We start from the raw sequence: 20,211 nt of genomic DNA, 5'->3' as shown, positions 1-20,211 counted from the left end.
GACACAGTCTCACCTGGTTATGGTGGTTTACCAGTCTCCTTTGAGAAATAACCTATGATCAGTGTGTTTCCATCCTTTCTTGTATTAAGCCTCGTGACCACCCTAAGGGGTAGGTCCTGTCATTATCCCTGTCTCTCCAGTGAGGAAACTGAGTCAGAAAAGCTGAGCAGTGGAAGTGAGCTCCAGAAGGCTGGATTGTGTTTCACTTTCCTCTGTCCTCAGGTGCTCTCCAAAGGGCAACATAGTGGTGACACCAGGATTTATCCAAACCCCAGGCTCCTGTCCACATGTCTTGGCTCTGAGATACTGCCAGGCATTTTTTTGGAAGTTAAATATTCGTATGTTATTAATTCTGGTTTTCTTCAGAATTACTCACAAGCACAAATGCTTTCCCTTTCCAATATCTGTGTAGCTGTGAATAAAGTCTATGCCTGAGTTGGTCCCTCAGACAGCCAGTTCTGCTGGCACCCTGTCTTTTCCTCTGGGACTTGGCCGCAGGCTCTTGGGTGGTGCACCCCAGGAGGATAAATGTGTGCATTGCTATTGAACTGCCTCTGCACATGGCCTCTTCTTTCTGGATCAGCAGCCTACATATCGCTCATGCCTTTCTTGCCACTTGCTGCCCTATTCTGTGCCTCTGCTCCTCACTTCTCACTCAAGACTCCCCAGTGCTGAGCCAGGAGGAAATAAATAGGCAGAGCTGATGAAACAAAACCATCCATGTGGAGCCCTTCCCCTGCCTGGGGCACTATGTACAAATGGGAGATTCTAGAAGTGCAGCATCAGCTGGAAGGGAGCCAAGTTGCTGGCCCAGTCCTGCTCTTTCTCTGTACTTAGAGATGGTCTCATGAACCATGTTTGCTTGAGGTCACCCAGAGGCAGTATCTGTAGACTGTGCAGAAGACAAGGGAAGATTGAGAAACCAGTGAGAGATGTGCTTGGAAATAGGACCTCAGTGATTCCCACGGGGTGTACTGTGTCTGCCCTCATGGCCAGTAACAGAGCACAGGAAAGAGTTGTCCAGGCTCCTGTCCTCCTCAGAGCTCTATGCCTTGTACACACTCCTGTGGCTACCCTTACACAGTATGCTGTAATCACACTTGTTAACTTTCTTTCTGCAGATTAATGTTTTTCTTCAGATTAGCACAACTCGGTCCATTGCACATTAGGGGAAAGAGACATTGTTTCAATGGGTTGTAATCAACATTTTATTTTAAAGACACGAGTAGAATACACTAGATCAGAATTCTAGGAGCTGATATATATATATATACACACACACACACACACACACACACACACACCCATGTGTGATTTAACTGTGTTTCTAACAGCTATGGCTGTGAGAGCGGAAGGCGATCTAGGTCAGATTCTCTTCTGTATTCTCAGTACTTGGCATCTGGCTAAGCCTTGTGTTTTAGTCAGCTTTCTCACCACTGTGACCTGAAGACCCAACCAGAACAATTTCAGAGAAGGAAACATAGTTTCAGAGGTCTCAGTCCATAAGTGGCCAACCCCCTAAATTTGAGCTGAAAGTGAGACACAAAATCATGGAGGAGGCGTTTGACAGTTACTTCCCAGCTCATCCCTATCAGAGGATTAATGCCCCATTAGGTGACATCTCTCAGAATCTAATCATTTTGCCTTTGAACAGTCTTGCATTGTCTCACATGTGAGCTTTTGGAGGACACCTCATACCTAAACCGTAACTGGTGCTCACCAAAGATGGGAGGGAGGTTAAGAGTGGACCTATTATAGTGTTCTCTCAGAAAGCAGCAGTTTTAACTCACTGATTCCTTTTTCCAACTCTATCAGTTCATGGGGGATATACTCCAAGACTACTGTGGATGCCCAAAACCACAGATAGTGCCAAACCCTTGGTGGACTGTTTTTTTTCTATACACACATACATGAATTTAATGCCTTTGCCATCTTAACTAAACACATATCATGCACTGTAGACATACCTTTTGCAGTTTGTAGTGTGACAATAAAACTAGAACTGATTTCTTTTTCTTCACAATTTCATGGGTAGATTGGCTCTTACCATTTGTCTTAGCAAAGTCAGCATACAGTTATTTTTTTCTTTCCTTATTAAGTCAAGAACTTTCACTTTTTCAGTTGAGGGAAGCACTTCTAAGCTTCTCTTTGGCATATTGGAATTGCCAGCATCATTATTCTTCTGCTTTGGGCTATAATTATGTAAAATAAGGGTTCTGAACACAAACAGTGTGGTATTGCCACAGTTGGTCTGATAACCAGTATGGCTGCTAAGTGACTAATGTGTGGGTAGCATCTGCAGTATGGATACTCTGAACAAAGGAACAATGTGTGCAAGCAGAACAGAGCAGGACAGTATAAGATTTCATCACACTGCTCAAAACAGCATGCAGTTTTAAATTTCCAAATTGTTTGCTTCTGAAATTTTCCACTTTATATTTTCAGACTGCAATTGACCATAGGTAAGTGGAACTGGAAAGCAAAAGATCAGTTAAGTGGGCGTACTATATAGCTCTGAATCCAAGCTTCATTTCGGTAATTTCACAAGCTATGTATAGAAGGTAGCAGCCTTATCAATCAACTCCAGTGACCCTCAGTGGAGTCCCTGTCCTCCTTTCTAGTGGCTACTAGGCAAGGTGAAGCTGACCACTGGGTCATCATTACATAATCCCCAAAGCAGAGCTCATCACCCTCCCACCACGTGCACAGCAGAGGCAAGGCCACCTCCACCTCTGTCAAAAACAAATGATAGTCTCATCCCCTTTCCACACAAACAGCATAGAAACCTGTTTCTTCCAACTTCTTTGTCTCCTTGGAGAAAAGGACAAAAGCAAAAGGGCTTATTTGCTAGGGAAATTAAGTGAATTGAGAGAGAAAGATCCTAAGAGTGGTCAGATAGAAGATGAGTGATACCAGGGGAGATCTGAAAAATTGAGAAATCTCTTTTCTATTAGCCTCCTTTTTTTTTTAGTTTCTGTAAATAATAGATGGCTATCTGTTTTGCACATTCCTTTCCCACCAATCTCATACATTCTGTACTAACTTCCTTCTGCCTTCTGTTTACAATAGAGTCATGTGACACATCTGAAGTCACACCCATGCCTTAGAACTTGGGCCCCACCAACTATGTGACCTTGGGCACATCATTTAGCCTCTTTTTTCTTGACTTTCCTAATTATAAAATGGGGATGGTAATAGCACCAACTTTATAGGGCAGTTATGAGAATTAAATGAGTGACTACATACACAGAACTCAGAACAGTACACAGCCTGTAGTAAGTGCTATGTAAGCGTTTGCTGATCTTTTCTAGAATTGTGACTCTTGAGAAAGTAGCCACCTAGAGCATCTTTGTATCCCTGAACACAGCTGGTACTCAGGCATTTGGCATACACAGCCAAACTGTTGGGTGCATAAGTGATTCAATAAAAGAGAAGAGCTGGGCACAGTAAGTGCATGCCTATGATCCCAGTGACTTGGGAGAATGAGGCAGAAAGTTCACAAGTTTGAGGCCAGCTTGGGCAACTTAGCATGCCCTGTCTCAAAATAAAAAATAAAAAAAAATTAAAAAGAACAGGGATGTATCTCCGTGGCAAAGCACTCCTGAGTTCAATGCCTAGAATAGAATAGAATTGACACCCCATCCCCAAAGAAGACACAGACATTGCAGATTTTACTAGCAATTTGCTCTTGACAGAAAGACATGTGATTTAGTGCCCTCCTTTATTGCGTCTGTCAGAAGTCACCCTCATAAGGCTGTGATGTGGTTTTCCAGACTCATTTCTTTCTTCACTATGGTCCAGCTTGTCAAGCTCCTCAGTCTTGGGGGACACTATTCCTCCTATGGCAAATTGTGATGAGCCCACGAAATACTGTACAGGTACCACACAGGAGGGTTCAAGGCCTAGAGGCCCACAGCGGTAGACCCTGGCCATGCAGAACACAGAGGCCCAGCCCAAGATGGCTTAGAACCCTGACTCCCCAGAAGGCTTCAGTAGCATAGTTGCTGTGCGCTGGGAGAGGGCAGGAGCTGTCCACCAGATTTGCTGCTGCTCTTGGGCCAGACTCAGCTCCCTAGGCAAATGAAGGCCTCCATTCCAGGCACTTGGAAGTGGCTCCCAAAACCAGTCTATTTATATACATTTTTATAGGCAGCATTTTATGAAAATGCCTGGGTGTCTAAGATTCTGTGCATCAAACAAATTCCACATGAGCAGGGAAGTCAAGGTAGCTGGATTCCACCCTCACTAGTGACAGAACTTCATTTATATCATATTACGATTCATTGAACCTCTCTTTGCAAAGCCTTCTTGTGTAAATCAGAGTGTCAAGAGAAGTCTTTCATCCCACTTGTTCTGATTATTTGTTGTCTCTTAAGAAGTTATCCCAAAACATTGACTAATAATACGAACCCCCCATTATGTTCATGACTCTGCAGTCTAGGCAGAGCTCAGGGTGCACCCCCCAGGGAGAGTGGCTCATTCTCATGGACACTAAGTTATGCTGAGCAGCTCCTGGTAGCTTGACCATGCACATGGGCTGGGGCCCCAGTCCCTCTCCACATAGACCTCTTGAATGAACTTTCTCACACACGGCAGCTGTGTTTTAGGGGCAAGCATCCAAAGAGGAACAGCCAGGTGGAAGCTGTATTGTGTTTTACGATGCAGTCTTCAAAGTCACGCAGCATCACTTCCATAGTAGAGAGACAGACACCAATGCACACCCAGGTTTAAGAAGAGACTGAAAAAGGACCAAGAGCATGAGGAACAGAAAACATTGTCAGGATCACTCTTGAGAAATGCAGTCTGCACTCCGCTAAATACATGCTTGACTCTCCGGCTGGGTAAGGGCAGTGTTGGGCTGAAGCTAGGAGTTTTCCCTCCAATCTAGAAGACATGAAAATCATACATACTACCGACCTGGCCTCAAAATAAGTGAGCCCAGAAAGGCTTTCATGATGAAGGCTAACTTGCTATTTATCCAGGATGTTTTTTAATATAATCTAAAGGAAAAGGAGGGGGGGAAAAAGTACAAAATCAACTTCCTGCGAAGAAATGGAGGTACAGAACTTTCCTCAATTTCTATGGAATCCTGTAAGGTAAACCAGACCAGCTGGGTAGAAGAGCTAGCATGTCCACCAGGTCACTCTTCTGTACCTCTAAGAAACTGTTCCAATTTGGCCTGATGCACTTGTGGCTCACCCATTTGACTGCCAGCTTCCAAGGGCAACCAGGAAGCCCACTGGGTTCCTGTGGGACTCAGAAGAACTGTGAAGGGCCAACCCTGACATTCCTGAAACAGCCCAGCTCCCTCTCTGTAGTTCTTCTGCACAGAGCACCTTGAGCTCCTTAGAGGAAAGCTTGATAGCAATCTAATAAATAAATCAAAACATTCCTCACCCCCACATTAATTTAATTTAAAACTGGCATGTCTAATAAGCAGCAATTTTAAAGTGCGTTTCTGGAATTTGTGGGTTGGAGTTCAGTCTCCTGAAAACAATGTATTTTATATCTACTCCATGTGTTTGGACCTCGGCTTGTTTTGACTAGAGGACATGATTTGTCAAGATGTGTTCTCTGCTGGAATCGGCATGAGGAGGAGGGTGGGTTTTATCTATTGCATGAGGCCCTTTCACCTCCTATCCTGTGTGCTTTTTAAGTAGTGTTCTTTGTTGTTATGTGGCCATGTTTAATTGGAAAAAATAAGAGATTTGTGAAAAAGCTCATGAAAGCTACCAAGGCTTACCTCTGAGCTTTGTCTTTGAGTTGATACAAAAGCCCCATCGCCCAAGGTGGTGACAGAAAAAGACCCACAAGGAGAAATGAACGACTGCTCAGCAGGCCCTGAAAAACTGGGCACAGTGAGAAGATAACATTTGAAACTTTTTCATTTGCAATTAATATGTCAACACATTGTGACAACTTAATCCAAGAAAGGGCAATTATGAGGACCAAGGGGTGTCCCAGAGAATTCAAGCACAGCAATGCAGTGGACCTCAGGAAGGACTAGGACTAAGAACTGAAAAGCCATGAGGGAGGTATGGAGCTGGCTAGTGCCCAGCCTCTGTTAGGTGCTCAGTAGTTCTAGCTGAATGAATGGCTGAGTAGCCAGTCCATGGCTTGGTTCTTTTTGAGAGCCTAGCTTGGAGCCTCATCTGTCTTAGTTCAAATTTTGATTCAGAGGAAAAGGTCTGTAGTTGGCCTAGCCTAGTTCTGGACTCCATTCCATGACCAATCAACTGTAGCTGGGCAGCAGGATCACATTGTAACTACATGGCTCCAAACATGTGCATGGGGGACTACTGGCTTGTGGACTGGAGAGAGACCTACAGAGGAATCTACCGCAGGTGTCAGCAGTGAAATACCCAATTTTGGAATGAATACCCATTTTGGAATGAAGAGTGAAATACTGGGCTTCAAGTGAATTTTGATGTTAGATCCTTGAACTTGAGAGGTAGATATACCTTGGATATCATCTAGTCCAGCTCCTTCTTAGTCACACAAGAGAAACAAGAGTCAGAGAGAAACTGTTGGCTTAGGTCTATCATACTTAACAGCGTTTCTGACAAGAGGAAACCATCTCAGCATTCAAGTTGTTGATTAAATGAGTACAAGTTCTGGAGTTCCTTTTTATGAGGTGGGGTTTGATTGATGTCTAACACTAGCTAAATGTGTTCCATAAGTTCTAGTGAAATGGACATTTGGTACAACCCGTTAAGCAAAAAAAACAAGAACTTGCTGCTTTGCTTTGTCTGGAAGTGAATAATTCTTGAGATCTTCTGCTGTGTGGAAGGCAGACATAAGATGAACTAGATCAGAGTGAATTAGACACCACAGCACAGCTAGGTCATGTTTCTTATAGCTTGTTGGGGAGATTCCCAAGAAAACTGAGGATTGCAAGACAGAAGAGTGGTGCAGGAAAGGTGATATGAGAGCACAGAGGAGTAGCTCAACCAGGATCAGAGGAAGTTTCCCAGAGACACTGAATTTTGTCAGACTAATAGGAATCAGGAACAAAGTAATGAACTGTTGTGGTATGGGGGGAATTGCTTTAGTTCCAAGTGAGGAGCTAAGGTGGCATGCAGGCAGTAGAAGAATATTAAGACAGAGGTAAGCAGAAGCTAGATTAACAAGGGCTGGAGGTTTGGAATGTGACCCAAACAATGAAGTGGCATTGAAAGTTTTTTTAAGAATACACAACAAGTTTACATTTCATGAAGATAGTCCCGGTGGCATTAAGAGAAGGGAAAACAAGGGCCCACCTGGCATCAGGCAGGGAGGGAAAGGGAGAAGGTGAGAATCTAAGCTCAGGGTTCAGGGAATGAGGGGGCATTGATTGAATGTGGCAGTGAGAGGAAGTTGCCTAGGGCCATTTGCTTGGTCTGGAGTGACTAGATGGATGTGGTTGACATTATCTCTTATTGGGAAGCAGGAAATGGAGAAGGTAACTTCTATTTTGGCGTGAACAGCTTAGGGGCTTGGGAGACAGCCCTTAGGCTTGGCAGAACCTGGTCCAACAGTAGCAAGCTGGAGCCCTTGGAATGTGTGAGGTGTTGACCTGTGAGGGGGGAGGGGTGCCTAGGGGGGATGTGGGGAAAAGAGCAGGAACTGGAGGTATTATGATTTGGATATGAGGTGTCCCCCAAAAGCTCCTGTGCTAATGCAGGAGGTTAATGATTAGATTATGGCAGCTGTGACCTAATTAGATGATGATTTTCATTTGATGAATTTGTGATTTGAATAGATTATTAGGTAGAAACTGTAGGCAGATGGGGCATAGTTGGAGGAAATAGGTCACTGGGGGTATGTTCTCGGTGCACCCCACCCTCCTTTGATTTCTGGCTACCGTGAGTTCAACAGCTTTCCTTCACTATGCCTTTCTGTCACAATGCTCCTTGGACCCAGAACAATGAAGTGGGCTGAACATGAACTGAACCTCTGAAACTGTGAACCAAATAAACTTTTCCAATTCTAAGTTGTTCTTATCAGGTATGTTGATCACAATGACAAGAAAAACCTGACTAATATAGGAGACCAGACCAGATGGGAGCACAATATGTAATGGAGCAAGTGGAGCAAGAGAACAGCATCTTAGGAGGGCTCAGGGAGGAGGGAGCATGGGAGAAGTTTCACGAAGGAGGAAGCCATCTACTGCAGCAAATGCAGCAGGGAGGTCAAGCTCAACAGCAGAGTGGCGTAGTGGCATGGCAGCCTTTTGCAATGTGACTGAATGGGCAAGTCCACAGGAATCTGGTAATTGAATGATGTTTCTAAAGAACTTTCAGTTTGAAGAATTGGTTTATCAATGGCAGTGTGTGGATTGCAAAGGAGGACATTTATATCTCTTCAGGGAGATAGTCTTGAATTTTAGTCTCAATCCTACAGCATATTAGTTTGGTGACTTTGAATTATCTTACCCTTTAAGCTTCAGTGTCTCTATAAAATGGGGCTTCTTCCTACTTCATAGATTCTAAGTATTGCCTAGAGTAATGGCTCCCCTCTCCCCAGTTTTCCTCCATAGCACTTACCACCTTCTGCACTTACCAGCTTACTTATTTATTTTTACCCCACCCTCCACCCTCCACCCTACCACTAAAACTAAGTTCTACCACTAAAACTAACTAACACCCCAATTCTTCTCTGTTTGGTGCATTGCTGAATCCCAGATGCTTCAAGCAGCATCTGACCCTCAATAAATATTTGTTGAATGGACAAAAAAACTGAATAAGAAGCACAGCATTAGACATTAAATATCTGGTGACAGTGGTGGCAATGTTACCAACTCCCGTGGAAGAAAAGCCCTTGTTGGGCCATCTTCAAAGTCAGCCTGGGTCTTTCCAGAGTTTAGTACTCTTTAAGGCCCATGCTCCGGTTTCTGCCTCTACAAGGCACTGCCCACTGATGGAGAATCGGGGACCTGACCTTCCTTGTTCTAGGGACAAGTGAGCCACAGAGGGAGAGAAATTGAATAAAGGAACACCATGTGAGGGAAGTGACCACAGGATTCCCAGGGCTCTTAGAAAGCACCCAGAAACCAGAAGCAACAGAAAGCCTTTTGACAACCCCATCCTGGAAGCCACTTAGACATCAAAGGGCTCCCTTAGGGTCCACACCTGCAAAGAGGACCCACAGCCTCTGCTGGAAAGGCAGCAACGCAATATGGAGGGAAACCATCTTCTGTGACCAGAACTGCTGTCTTAAAGTCACAGCTGGCAAAGGTTTTGAAAATGAAAGAGCAGAGACACTGACTTGCTTTATTAATCTGTGCATGTGTGATGGCAGAAATGATGCTCAAATCTTTCATCTTCAAAGTGTCTCACCATGAATTAACTTACAAATGGGACCCAGCCATGTATGGCTGCTAATAAAGATTGCGTTATTTGGGTGGAAGAGGCTCCAGTTCCCAACAGCCTGCTGACCTGACATGGTCTGAAGGGAAAGTCTGGTATCAAAACATAAATCTAAACTAAAACCCAAACAGCAAACAGCAACATGCATTAATTAGACCCATTTATTTGTACAAAACCAGCATTCCCTCCACTCCTCCAGGGAATTGCTCTTTGTTGTTGCTGTTCGTTTCTTTTTCCCCTTTTCATCTTTCAATACATCTTTCCAAGATTCTTGCCATGTACTACAGATTCCAGACTCTCTTATGGAAAGCATATGTCACAGGGAACATATTGTACCATGCTGAAGCTCTGGAGTCAATTGTGTTTCTGTTCTAGGATTGAGAAACGACAGTTGTTTGTGGGGCTGGGAGAAATCCCAGGGTCAGTTATTCAGCCAGACAAACCATGAGCAAAGCACTTTCTAGAAGCTCTCTAAGATAAGAAGGGCATCTCCATTAACCTGTGCAACCCATTCACTTGTTCATTCCTCTGTTTTATTTATGTAACAATTTCTGACCATTTCCTGTGTACTAGGTACTATGCTCAGCCCCATAATTTCAAGGCAAATGTATGCAGTCCCTTCCTGTCAGGAACTCAGAGTCTGGAGGAGATGGTATATCAGGGTAGCAGTTTGGTTTTCCAAGGCAAAGACAGAGGGGGCTATCAGGCTGGAATCATGTGCAGAGGTTGAAAGATATCTGGGGAGAACTTCTCAGAGGAGGGCGTGCTTTTAAGAGAGAAGAGAAGAGAAGAGAAGAGAACCTCCCAGGCTTATAGTTAAGCAAAAGAAGCAAAGTACCATGTAGAGCAGTAGAAGTCAGGGTGGTGGTTATCCTAGAAGAGGTGACAGGAGGGGGCTTGAAGTACAAGTTTTTACTTCTTGATCTGGGTGTTGGGCATGCAGGTTTATTTACTTTGTGAAAATAAATGAAATTGTACACTTGTGATGAATGCACTTTCTGGGGCCTATATTCAATAAAATGTCACATATTCAACAGAATTTCCCAAAAAATGCAAATAACCAAGCATTGAGGCATGCACAAGTCATTGTGAATGACTCCAGAAAAAAAAATGTGGAGAGGAAATGAAGACTTAACCCAAAGCTATGCAATATGAGCCTTATATACTGAAGTATATAGAGGAGTTTGAACTTCATCTTCGTGGCCATGAAACTCTATGCAGAGAATCTGCACATATAACAGAGCTGAGCAGTAGGTAGGACTGTAGCCCCTAGCTCTATAATTTCATTACTTCAATCTTTTCATCTGTAAATACATTAATAGTTGCACTTGCCTTCTAAAGATATTTTCAGAATTAAAAAAAGAAAATGCACACAAGTAGCATTGTGCTCACTATAATCAATTCTAAATATTGGTATATTAGAAAGATTACTATAGGCTGGGGATGTAGCTCAGTTACTAGAGTGCCTGCCTCACATGCACAAGGCCCTTGGTTCAATCCCCAGCACCACAAAAAAAAGAAAATAAAGATTACTAGGTAGAAATGAAGGGAATGGATGCAGAATATCCAGACCAGGGACTGAGAGATGAAGCAGAAAGCTGTAGCAGTAACCTAGTGAAGAAGTTGGGGATGTGGGAGTCCAGAAGATACTGATGACCATGAGGGGCAGAAAGGGCAGGACTCAACCTGAGAGACAAAAGAGGCAGCAAAGTCTGAGGTGGCTCTCCTACATCTGGCTCAAGTGACTGTGAAGATGGCATGTGGTTCGAGTTTCCAGCGAAGGGTAGAATCAAAAGAAGGTTGCACATCAAATTTGAAGCCAGTTGAGTTTAGAATCCATGGAGGCATCCAGGTGGCAATGTCCAAGGATCGTAGAGATGTTTGAGCTGAAGACAAACTTGGGAAGTATTTAAAAAATTGTCAAAGGCAGATGAGAAGATGAGGTCCCTTGGGATGGTGTGTTGAGGGAGAAGAGTAAGAGACCAAGCATGGAGCCCTAAGCAGGGCCATTTATCTGAGAAGAAACAGAAACCGGGGCTGGGGGTGTTGCTCAGTGGTAGAGCAATTGCCTAGTGTGCATGAGGGCCTGGGTGCCCTCTCCAACGAAAAAGAGAAGAAAGAAAGAGAAACAGGAGGGAGGATAGAAGGAGGGAGGGAGGGGGAGAGAGAGAAAGAAAGAAAGAAAAAGGAGGGAGGGGAAGGAAAGGAAGAAAGAGGAAAGACCAAGAGAGTATCATCATGGTAACCAGAAAGGGTGTCATTAATTGTGACAAATGCCACAGAAATGTCCTGTTAAATAAAGTCAAAGAAGTATCCTTTGACTCCTACAATATAATGGCCATTAGTGACTTCAGTGTGAACGATTCCAGGGGATAGTGTGACAATAGCAGGGTCTCAGAGGGTGTTATGGATGGTGGGTTGGAAGAAAGAAGTCAACAAATGGAAAAGAGGTCAAAGGGAAGGAGAGAGACAGAGCAGGATGCTAGAGGTGGGTGAGGAGTTGACAATCTTTTTCTCTTTTGGGGTGAGGGGCGTACTGGGGACTGAACTCAGGGGCACTTGACCACTGAGCCACATCCCCAGCCCTTTTTTTGTATTGTACATAGAGACAGGGACTCACTGAGTTGCTTAGTGTCTTGCTCTTGCTGAGGTTGGCTTTGAACCTCCTGCCCCAGCCTCCCGAGCTTCTGGGATTACAGCGTGTGTCACCATGCCTGGCGACAATCTTATTCTAAAGGTGAAAGGGCTTTGTAACTTTTTCCAATATTCGCCATTACTAATTTTGCAGACCTTTAGAATGTCTTCCACCCTTTCTTTCCTCCCTCCCTCCCTTCCTTTTTTCAACTTCCTTTCTTCCTTCCTACTGTGAGTTTCTCTGCAGAATTCAATAAGTTATAAAACTTGGAATATTTAATGTGTTATCCCTTTAAGAGTTTTTAAAATAAGAGACTGAGAAATGGGTATCTTTAGGCAAGGGACAGCAGAACCCAGCTGAGAAAGGAGCTGGGACAGGGACAGAAAGACTTCCTGGTGCCCCACTGCCCACCCTGCTGCTCCTGGGTCACTCCAAGGCCTGCAGAGGCTTGTGCATCTGTGAGCAGAGTGAGTGAACACAGGAGCCCCTCTGTCGTGCCTCCAGGTGTGCATCCTGGCCAGGCCCTGAGCTGCTCCTTCCAGCTGGCGACCACTTATCTCCAGACCCTGGCTCCACCCTCCCTCCTACCCACTCCTCACCAATTCAACTCCGGCCTCCAAAAATAACTCAAAACATAATTCTTAGAAACCCTATTGTCCGGCTGGTATCATTTTGCTAAGTCTGTTCACGGGTTATTTTGCATTTCCTGAGTGGTTATAAAGAGTCATTTTGATTTTAGGGATAAAATAATACTTGGTCTCATTGGTGAAATCATTTGTAATCATGAAGAATTCTCTACAGCATCTGTTGTAGGTTCCAGGCAGTGGGGGTTCTCCACTAAGACTGTTTGAAGAAGTCGAGGTCTGTGCTAGAGTCTGCTCTCCCCAGGGTGGCCCAGTCTCCTCCATCTTTGTACACCTCCCCTGCCCCCGCCTGCTGCGAGTTCTAACTGCTCATTAGTTCCACCCACATTTGCAGAGCACCTGTTCTGGGCCAAACACTAGGTATCCTGGGAGTTGCAGAGAGCAGGTAGATAAGGTGCCTACCCTGGTGGGTTTCTGTTCTAGTACAGGAGACAGCAGATAGGAAACAAATAAGAGAATATGGTGGCCATAGGCTGTGGGACCTGCTCTGAAGGAAGTAACCACTGCAACAACGAAGGGAAGCAAGTTTGCGCTGGGACCTGAACAATTCTGAGGTGTATAACGTGCTGTCCTCCGCCTTCACTTTTGTCTGGTAGCCACCAGCTCCTGAGACCTTTCTTTTGGTAAAGTCTTTAAATGGGTGTGATAAGGGACCATGTTATTTTCCTGGTCAATTCAGTCACTAAGCACTGACACACCTAATGGCTGATAAATCACAGTCTCTCAAAGTCCCAGTGCATGATGAGGTGGCGGCCCTGGGCCCACCTCTGACGCTGGTGGTCTTCTGTTTTGCAGGTGAGCCGGCCTCATCCCAGCGACCACCCGCTCCTGATCCTCTTCGTGGTGGGTGGCATCACAGTCTCTGAAGCCAAAATGGTCAAAGACCTTGTGGCTTCCCTGAAGCCAGGAGCCCAGGTACGAAGTCATGGGTGATGAGAACAAGAGTCCAGAGGCAGGAGCGGGAGGGGCCAGCAGGTGTCCCGGTGTCCCTCTCTGTCCTGACTTTCTCTCTCTCCCACCTGCTGCTGCCCCCAGCACAGTCCCCTGCCTGCCCCAGAATCCGCCAGCCTCCTGTCCAGATCCAACCTAGCACCCTCTGAATGGCCTTCGTTCCCCACAGATAGAGTCCATTATGACAGGTTAATTCCCACATCAAGCAAATTAACCCTAAATTGAATCTGTGTTGCTTGCAAAGTAAATTGCTCTCAGGTGGGTGACGGTGGGTGGGTGAAGTGAGCAGAGGGAGGAGAGCTCTCCTCACCCCGTCCTTTCCTACGTCTGGGTTCCAAGGCACAGGTGTCGCTATCATCACTCCTTAGTGCATTGATTATTCAACCTGTGCTTAGTCACTCAAGAGTTTACCCTGCTTTCTAGGCTCTCTATAGTTGAGGGACAACTCAGAGACCTCCTCCCAACTGTGCCCATTAGGGGACAGATATCGCCGAGACAATAACTAGTGTGTAGCTTTCTCCTGTGAGGTCCCATCCCATTTCCCAAACAGGAAGCCTGCCCTGCAGACCTAGGTTCAGAACACAGAACTTTTGGTTCTATAGGCCTGGATTCTAGTCCTGCCTCTGCCTTTGACTATCCTAGGACTCTGTGGGAGAAAGGTCCTGTTTTCTCACTTAGGAAACTGGGTGGGTTGGCTGTAAATCAGATCCGGTTTGAGAATGTGCCTCTGACACGGTGCCTGACTGGTGGCTGGCAGCACTGGTGGCTACAGTGATTACCCACCCTTTCCGAGTAGTCACCACCCTGCTTTGGAGGAGGGTTTGAGGCTCATGGACCAGTGAAGAGCCTTCCAGAAAAGGAGTGCCTCAGCCTCTGCAGGCTCGAATCTGACTGGGGACCCAGAGTCAGTACCTTGGTAAGATTTAAACCCTCACCCTGTGTCTTTCCCTGGGACAGGGCCACGAGAGCTGCTGGTTTACTTAGGAGATGATCCCAAGAAACAACAGTGAGGGATGAGAAACAGAGATCAGTGAGAGGACGAAATCCAGAACAAGGTGCACCACTGGGCTGGTTATACTGTGTACAACTGAGGTCCAGTCCTGCTGGGGGCCCTGAGGGATGGTGTATGACATGCCTCAGCATCACCTGGATATCTCCCCTTGACTCCCACCCCTGATTGGGACTTGGTTCCAGGGTGTTATCTTCCTGACATTTGGAGGTCATAGCCTCAAGCCACCTCTACACACAGCTGGGCGGTGCTTTGTAGCTTGCAGAACACCAAACAGAGGTGCAGTGCTTCAGGCAGGATGCCAGCTGGTGCTGGGGACTGTCCGCCAAGCTGCACAGAAACCAGCTGGATGGGGCCGTGGGATTCCAGCCCAGGGATGGCTGCCTGAGACCTACTGTCATCTTTGTGTGCTGCATCAACCCACTGCCATCAGGGTCCACACAGCCAGCGATGGGAGCCCCTGTTTTCCCTTCTGTGATGTCCTGCTGTTGAGCCAGGCCCTTCCTGCGTCTCTCCTGGCATCCCAAATCCATACTGTGCAGTGAAGCCCTGCTCATACCTGCTTTCTCTTTGCTGGCCTGGTGTCCTCAACCTCAGGAATTCCCTGAGGACAAACTGGGGCTCTCTAGGCCTGAGCATGTAGCAGGAACTCAGTAGTTTGGTGTATTTATTGACTCCATGAGAACTGGTTTGACGAAGCAGTTTTGATTTGATAGGCCTGGGTTCTAGTCCTGCCTCTGCCTTTGACTAGTCTGTGGTAAGTGATTGGGCCACCTGGTGAAGTCAAGCAAGCCTGGTCTCTATTGGTGTCCAGAAAATCAACTAGAGAAGCTTGGAACTGGGTACTTGGGAGCTACAACAGGTACTTGAATAGAGGAGTGACCAGGCATTAGCTGTGACCATTCCTGCTGTCATTACTATACCCTATTACGGTCATAGCTGGTGAAACTTCTGATAAATTGGTAAATTCTGCTGCATTTAGGACCTTCTCTGTCAGCAATGTTAAAGATCTATTTAATAAGCAGTTGCCTTTTTTGAAAAACACATTAAAAAAAATTAGAAAGTACCCTTCTCACTGTCCCTAACTCGGTAAACCCAATTCTTAGCTCTTCAAAACAAGGATGCATTGTAACAGCCTGCAGACATGGCAGTCCTCGCTGTAAAAGGATAAATGCAGGCGTCTTCAAAGCCCTGTGACCTGAGTTTGACAACACAGCCCCAACCTCCAAGGGCTTTGCCACAATCTGATCCTGTGCCCAGTCTTCTGCCCAGAGAGCTTCTTAGAGAATTTTGGGCGTAAGGAGCAGCCTCAATGGTTTGCCACTTGTCCTTTGTGCCCAAAGCTCCCCAAAGAGCTAACAGGCCCTGGGAAGATTCCCAAGGCATTAAGGGAAGTGGGTCATTTATCACAGTGTCCTCTCCAAGTTCGGTAAAGCAGGGGGATCACGCGTGTTGGCATTTTCCTCTCCTACACCTGACAGACTCACAGCTGCCATGGCTGGTGGCTAAGCTAAGAGTTCAGTTTCCTGTTTTTAGAGGCACCTTGGGAATCAGGCCTGGTGGCTGAGCCATCTACACAATGACATGTGCACCAGCTCAATTATCTGTGGGGACTCAGACTTCTGTCAAGAATATGTGTAACCAACTTTTTCTTCTATCAGACGGCGTGTCTCTGATTTGATATCAAGCTCCTTGATCCATTTTGAATTAACTTTTGTGCATGGCGAGAGAAAGGGATTCAGTTTCATTTTGTTGCATATGGATTTCCAGTTTTCCCAGCACCATTTGTTGAAGATGCTATCCTTCCTCCATTGCATGCTTTTAGCCCCTTTATCAAATATAAGGTAGTTGTAGTTTTGTGGATTGGTTTCTGTGTCCTCTATTCTGTACCATTGGTCCACCCGCCTGTTTTGGTACCAGTACCATGCTGTTTTTGTTACTATTGCTCTGTAGTATAGTTTGAAGTCTGGTATCGCTATACCGCCTGATTCACACTTCCTGCTTAGCATTGTTTTTGCTATTCTGGGTCTTTTGTTTTTCCATATGAATTTCATGATTGCTTTCTCTATTTCTACAAGAAATGCCGTTGGGATTTTGATTGGCATTGCATTAAACCTATAGAGAACTTTTGGTAATATCGCCATTTTGATGATGTTAGTTCTGCCTATCCATGAACAGGGTATATTTTTCCATCTTCTAAGATCTTCTTCTATTTCTGTCTTTAGGGTTCTGTAGTTTTCATTGTATAAGTCTTTCACCTCTTTTGTTAGGTTGATTCCCAAGTATTTTATTTTTTTGTGGGGTCGGGCTCCAAATTCCTCAATAGGACACCCATAGCACAAAAGTTAATAACTAGAATCAACAAATGGGACTTACTCAAACTAAAAAGTTTTTTCTCAGCAAAAGATACAATAAGAGAGGTAAATAGAGAGCCTACATCCTGGGAACAAATCTTTACTCCTCACACTTCAGATAGAGCCCTAATATCCAGAGTATACAAAGAACTCAAAAAATTAGACAATAAGAGAACAAACAACCCAATCAACAAATGGGCCAAGGACCTGAACAGACACTTCTCAGAGGAGGACATACAATCAATCAACAAGTACATGAAAAAATGCTCACCATCTCTAGCAGTCAGAGAAATGCAAATCAAAACCACCCTAAGATACCATCTCACTCCAGTTAGATTGGCAGCCATTATGAAGTCAAACAACAACAAGTGCTGGCGAGGATGTGGGGAAAAGGGTACACTTGTACATTGCTGGTGGGACTGCAAATTGGTGCAGCCAATTTGGAAAGCAGTATGGAGATTTCTTGGAAAGCTGGGAATGGAGCCACCATTTGATCCAGCTATTCCCCTTCTCGGTCTATTCCCTAAAGACCTAAAAAGAGCATGCTACAGGGACACTGCTACATCGATATTCATAGCAGCACAATTCACAATAGCTAGACTGTGGAACCAACCTAGATGCCCTTCAATGGATGAATGGATAAAAAAAATGGGGCATTTATACACAATGGAGTATTACTCTGCATTAAAAAATGACAAAATCATAGAATTTACAGGGAAATGGATGGCATTAGAGCAGATTATGCTAAGTGAAGCTAGCCAATCCCTAAAAAACAAATGCCAAATGTCTTCTTTGATATAAGGAGAGTAACTAAGAACAGAGTAGGGTCGAAGAGCATGAGAAGAAGATTAACATTAAACAGGGATGAGAGGTGGGAGGGAAAGGGAGAGAGAAGGGAAATTGCATGGAAATGGAAGGAGACCCTCAGAGTTATACAAAAGTACATACAAGAGGAAGTGAGGGGAAAGGGAAAAATAATATAAGGGGGACAAACGAATGTCAGTAGAGGGAGCAGAGAGAGAAGAGGGGAGGGGAGGGGAGGGGAGGGGAGGGGGGATAGTAGAGGATAGGAAAGGCAGCAGAACACAACAGACACTAGTATGGCAATATGTAAATCAATGGATGTGTAACTGATGTGATTCTGCAATCTGTATATGGGGTAAAAATGGGAGCTCATAACCCACTTGAATCAAATTGTGAAATATGATATATCAAGAACTATGTAATGTTTTGAACAGCCAACAATAAAAAAATTAAAAAAAAAATCAATTCTCATTACACATATAAAAAAAAAAAACAATTCTCATTACACATATAAAAAAAAAAAAACTGAAGGGGGCGTTCTGCAGGATCCACACACCATGCACGGCTGGCCTGAGGAGAGGCCACCTCTGCTAGACGCAGCCCCAGTCAGCCTCCTGAGAGCCCTCACTCACTCAGCTCTGGGGCCACACAGAACTTCAAAGCAAATGAGGCTCTTCCGTCTTCCCGGCAGTCCTGCAGACCTACCAAGCTGGTGCCTCTCCTTGCCCAGGGCTCCTCTTCAGTTCCTATAGCCACCTCACTTGCACCCAGTGACACAGACCTGAGGTCCCTGGTGATCCTGGCTGTTGTCATCAGCCTCATTTTCTCTCTCTCTCTCTCTCTCTCTCTCTCACACACACACACACACACACACACACACACACACACACAATTGGAACTGAAAAAAACCATCCCCTTGTGTGGACTGATCAGTGCAGAGGACATTAGGCCACCTCCTCCCATCCTGGCCATGGCTCACAAGACCCCACAGGGTCTCATCCTCCTCCCTTTGGGGCTTCTTTTCTATTATGCACCTCTTCCCTTCCAGCCTCAGGACTTTGCCTTTCTTAACTATCGTTTCCCAGTACCTCGAAGAGGGTCTGCCACTTAGTGGATATTCATCCATGTTCATTGAATGTCAGATACTAAATATTAGAAATTTATTATATTATTGTAGCATAAGAGAGAAGTAGATTTTCTGGACCACACAGATCATGCCAACCTATTGATTCATATTGAGAATATGAACAACTAAAATCACTTAATCTCTGTATCTATTGCTACTAATCTATATCTTCCCTATCCTATATATTTGTGGGTGCTTTTTAGACCTAAGTAGAGACACTTAAGATCATTTCTACTAAATTGAATTAACTGATTGCTCAACAATACATTTATTGAGCATCTACTCTGTGCCAATATTTGTGCAGAGGGTGAGCAGTAGTCAAGCTAGATATGTTTCTGCTTTCTCAAAACTGGGAGTGACTGATAAGAGGCAGGATCTGCAGCTCATGGTGAACATGCAGAGGATACAGGTGGGGGCTGTGGTGGGCAAACCAGAGGAGAAGCTTCCTTCAGATGGCACAGGTTCCTCTGGGAGGAGAGCATTTTGGATCTGAGATGCGAAAGCACATAAGGGATCAGCTATTCAAAGGAAGCCTATAGGAGTCTTTTAAGGCACCTGCAGGAACAAACTTTCTCTCACAAAGAGTGACAAGAATAGCATGAAACATGGGGAACCAGAAACACATTCCCTCCTCTAGGCCCCAGGACTGTGGGACTCACACGGGATGCTTGCTTTGCTCTCACTGTCTATGGTCTCAGGACACATACTGGTAAGAGAAGGAGGCAAGTTGGGAAAAGTCCTTTTTTCCTGGCCACAAAAAAAGCCCTCTTCTCTTGACTTCATCGAGGAGAGCAACTCCCCAACACACCCCAGACAGCCACAAGAACCAGGTGGGAGTCCTCCCCAGCCAAGCACCAGCCCCTGTGCCCTCACTCACTGGCTGCCTGGTGTGGGATTTGTGGCCAGACAGCTCTGGTCACCTGAGATCTGCAGCCGGGTGGTGGCAGCAAGTCCAGAAGCCTGTGATTGTGAGAAGAAAATAACAGGAAGGAGCCAGCTGAGGAAGAGAGAGGAGGGCTAGGCGGGCAGGCAGACCCCGCTCCTGCTATTCTTCAGAGGTGGCTTGTGCTCGTCACCCACCCTACTTTCATGCAGTTCTGCAATTCAGAGATGAATATTTAGTGAGGACATGATAATCATATATTTTTTAAAGTATGGTCAGGCATACAAGTTCACAAGGTTAGATATAGTGATTCACCCCTAGAATCCCAGCTACTCAGGTCTCTGAGGCAAAAGGATCACCAATATGAAGACAGCCCAGGCAACTTAGTGAGACCCTGTCTCAAAGTAAAACAATAATAATAATTAAAAAAAAGGGCTGGAGATGTGGCTCAGTACTCA

The 20,211-nt window shown here is 45.2% G+C and overlaps 1 protein-coding gene across 2 annotated transcripts in view; it reads left to right on the top strand.

Moving 5' to 3' along the window:
- Window positions 1-20,211, top strand: part of Scfd2 (sec1 family domain containing 2) — a 412,892-nt gene that overhangs the window by 386,915 nt on the left and 5,766 nt on the right. Inside the window, exon 8 of one of the 2 annotated variants that reach the window (XM_046460615.2) lies at window positions 13,422-13,541. The exons of the other annotated variant lie outside the window; for it this stretch is intronic. Coding sequence (XP_046316571.1) covers window positions 13,422-13,541 — 120 coding nt within the window. The remainder of the gene's footprint in view (window positions 1-13,421; window positions 13,542-20,211) is intronic. 2 annotated transcript variants of the gene reach the window in all.

This window comes from Marmota monax, unplaced genomic scaffold (genome assembly GCF_021218885.2).
Source record: "Marmota monax isolate L192 unplaced genomic scaffold, Marmota_monax_Labrador192_F-V1.1 WCK01_AAM20220418_F8-fsc00025, whole genome shotgun sequence".
Taxonomy (NCBI): Eukaryota; Metazoa; Chordata; class Mammalia; order Rodentia; family Sciuridae; genus Marmota; species Marmota monax.
Note: the sequence above shows the minus strand (reverse complement) of the source record. Positions and strands in the feature narration are given on the sequence as shown.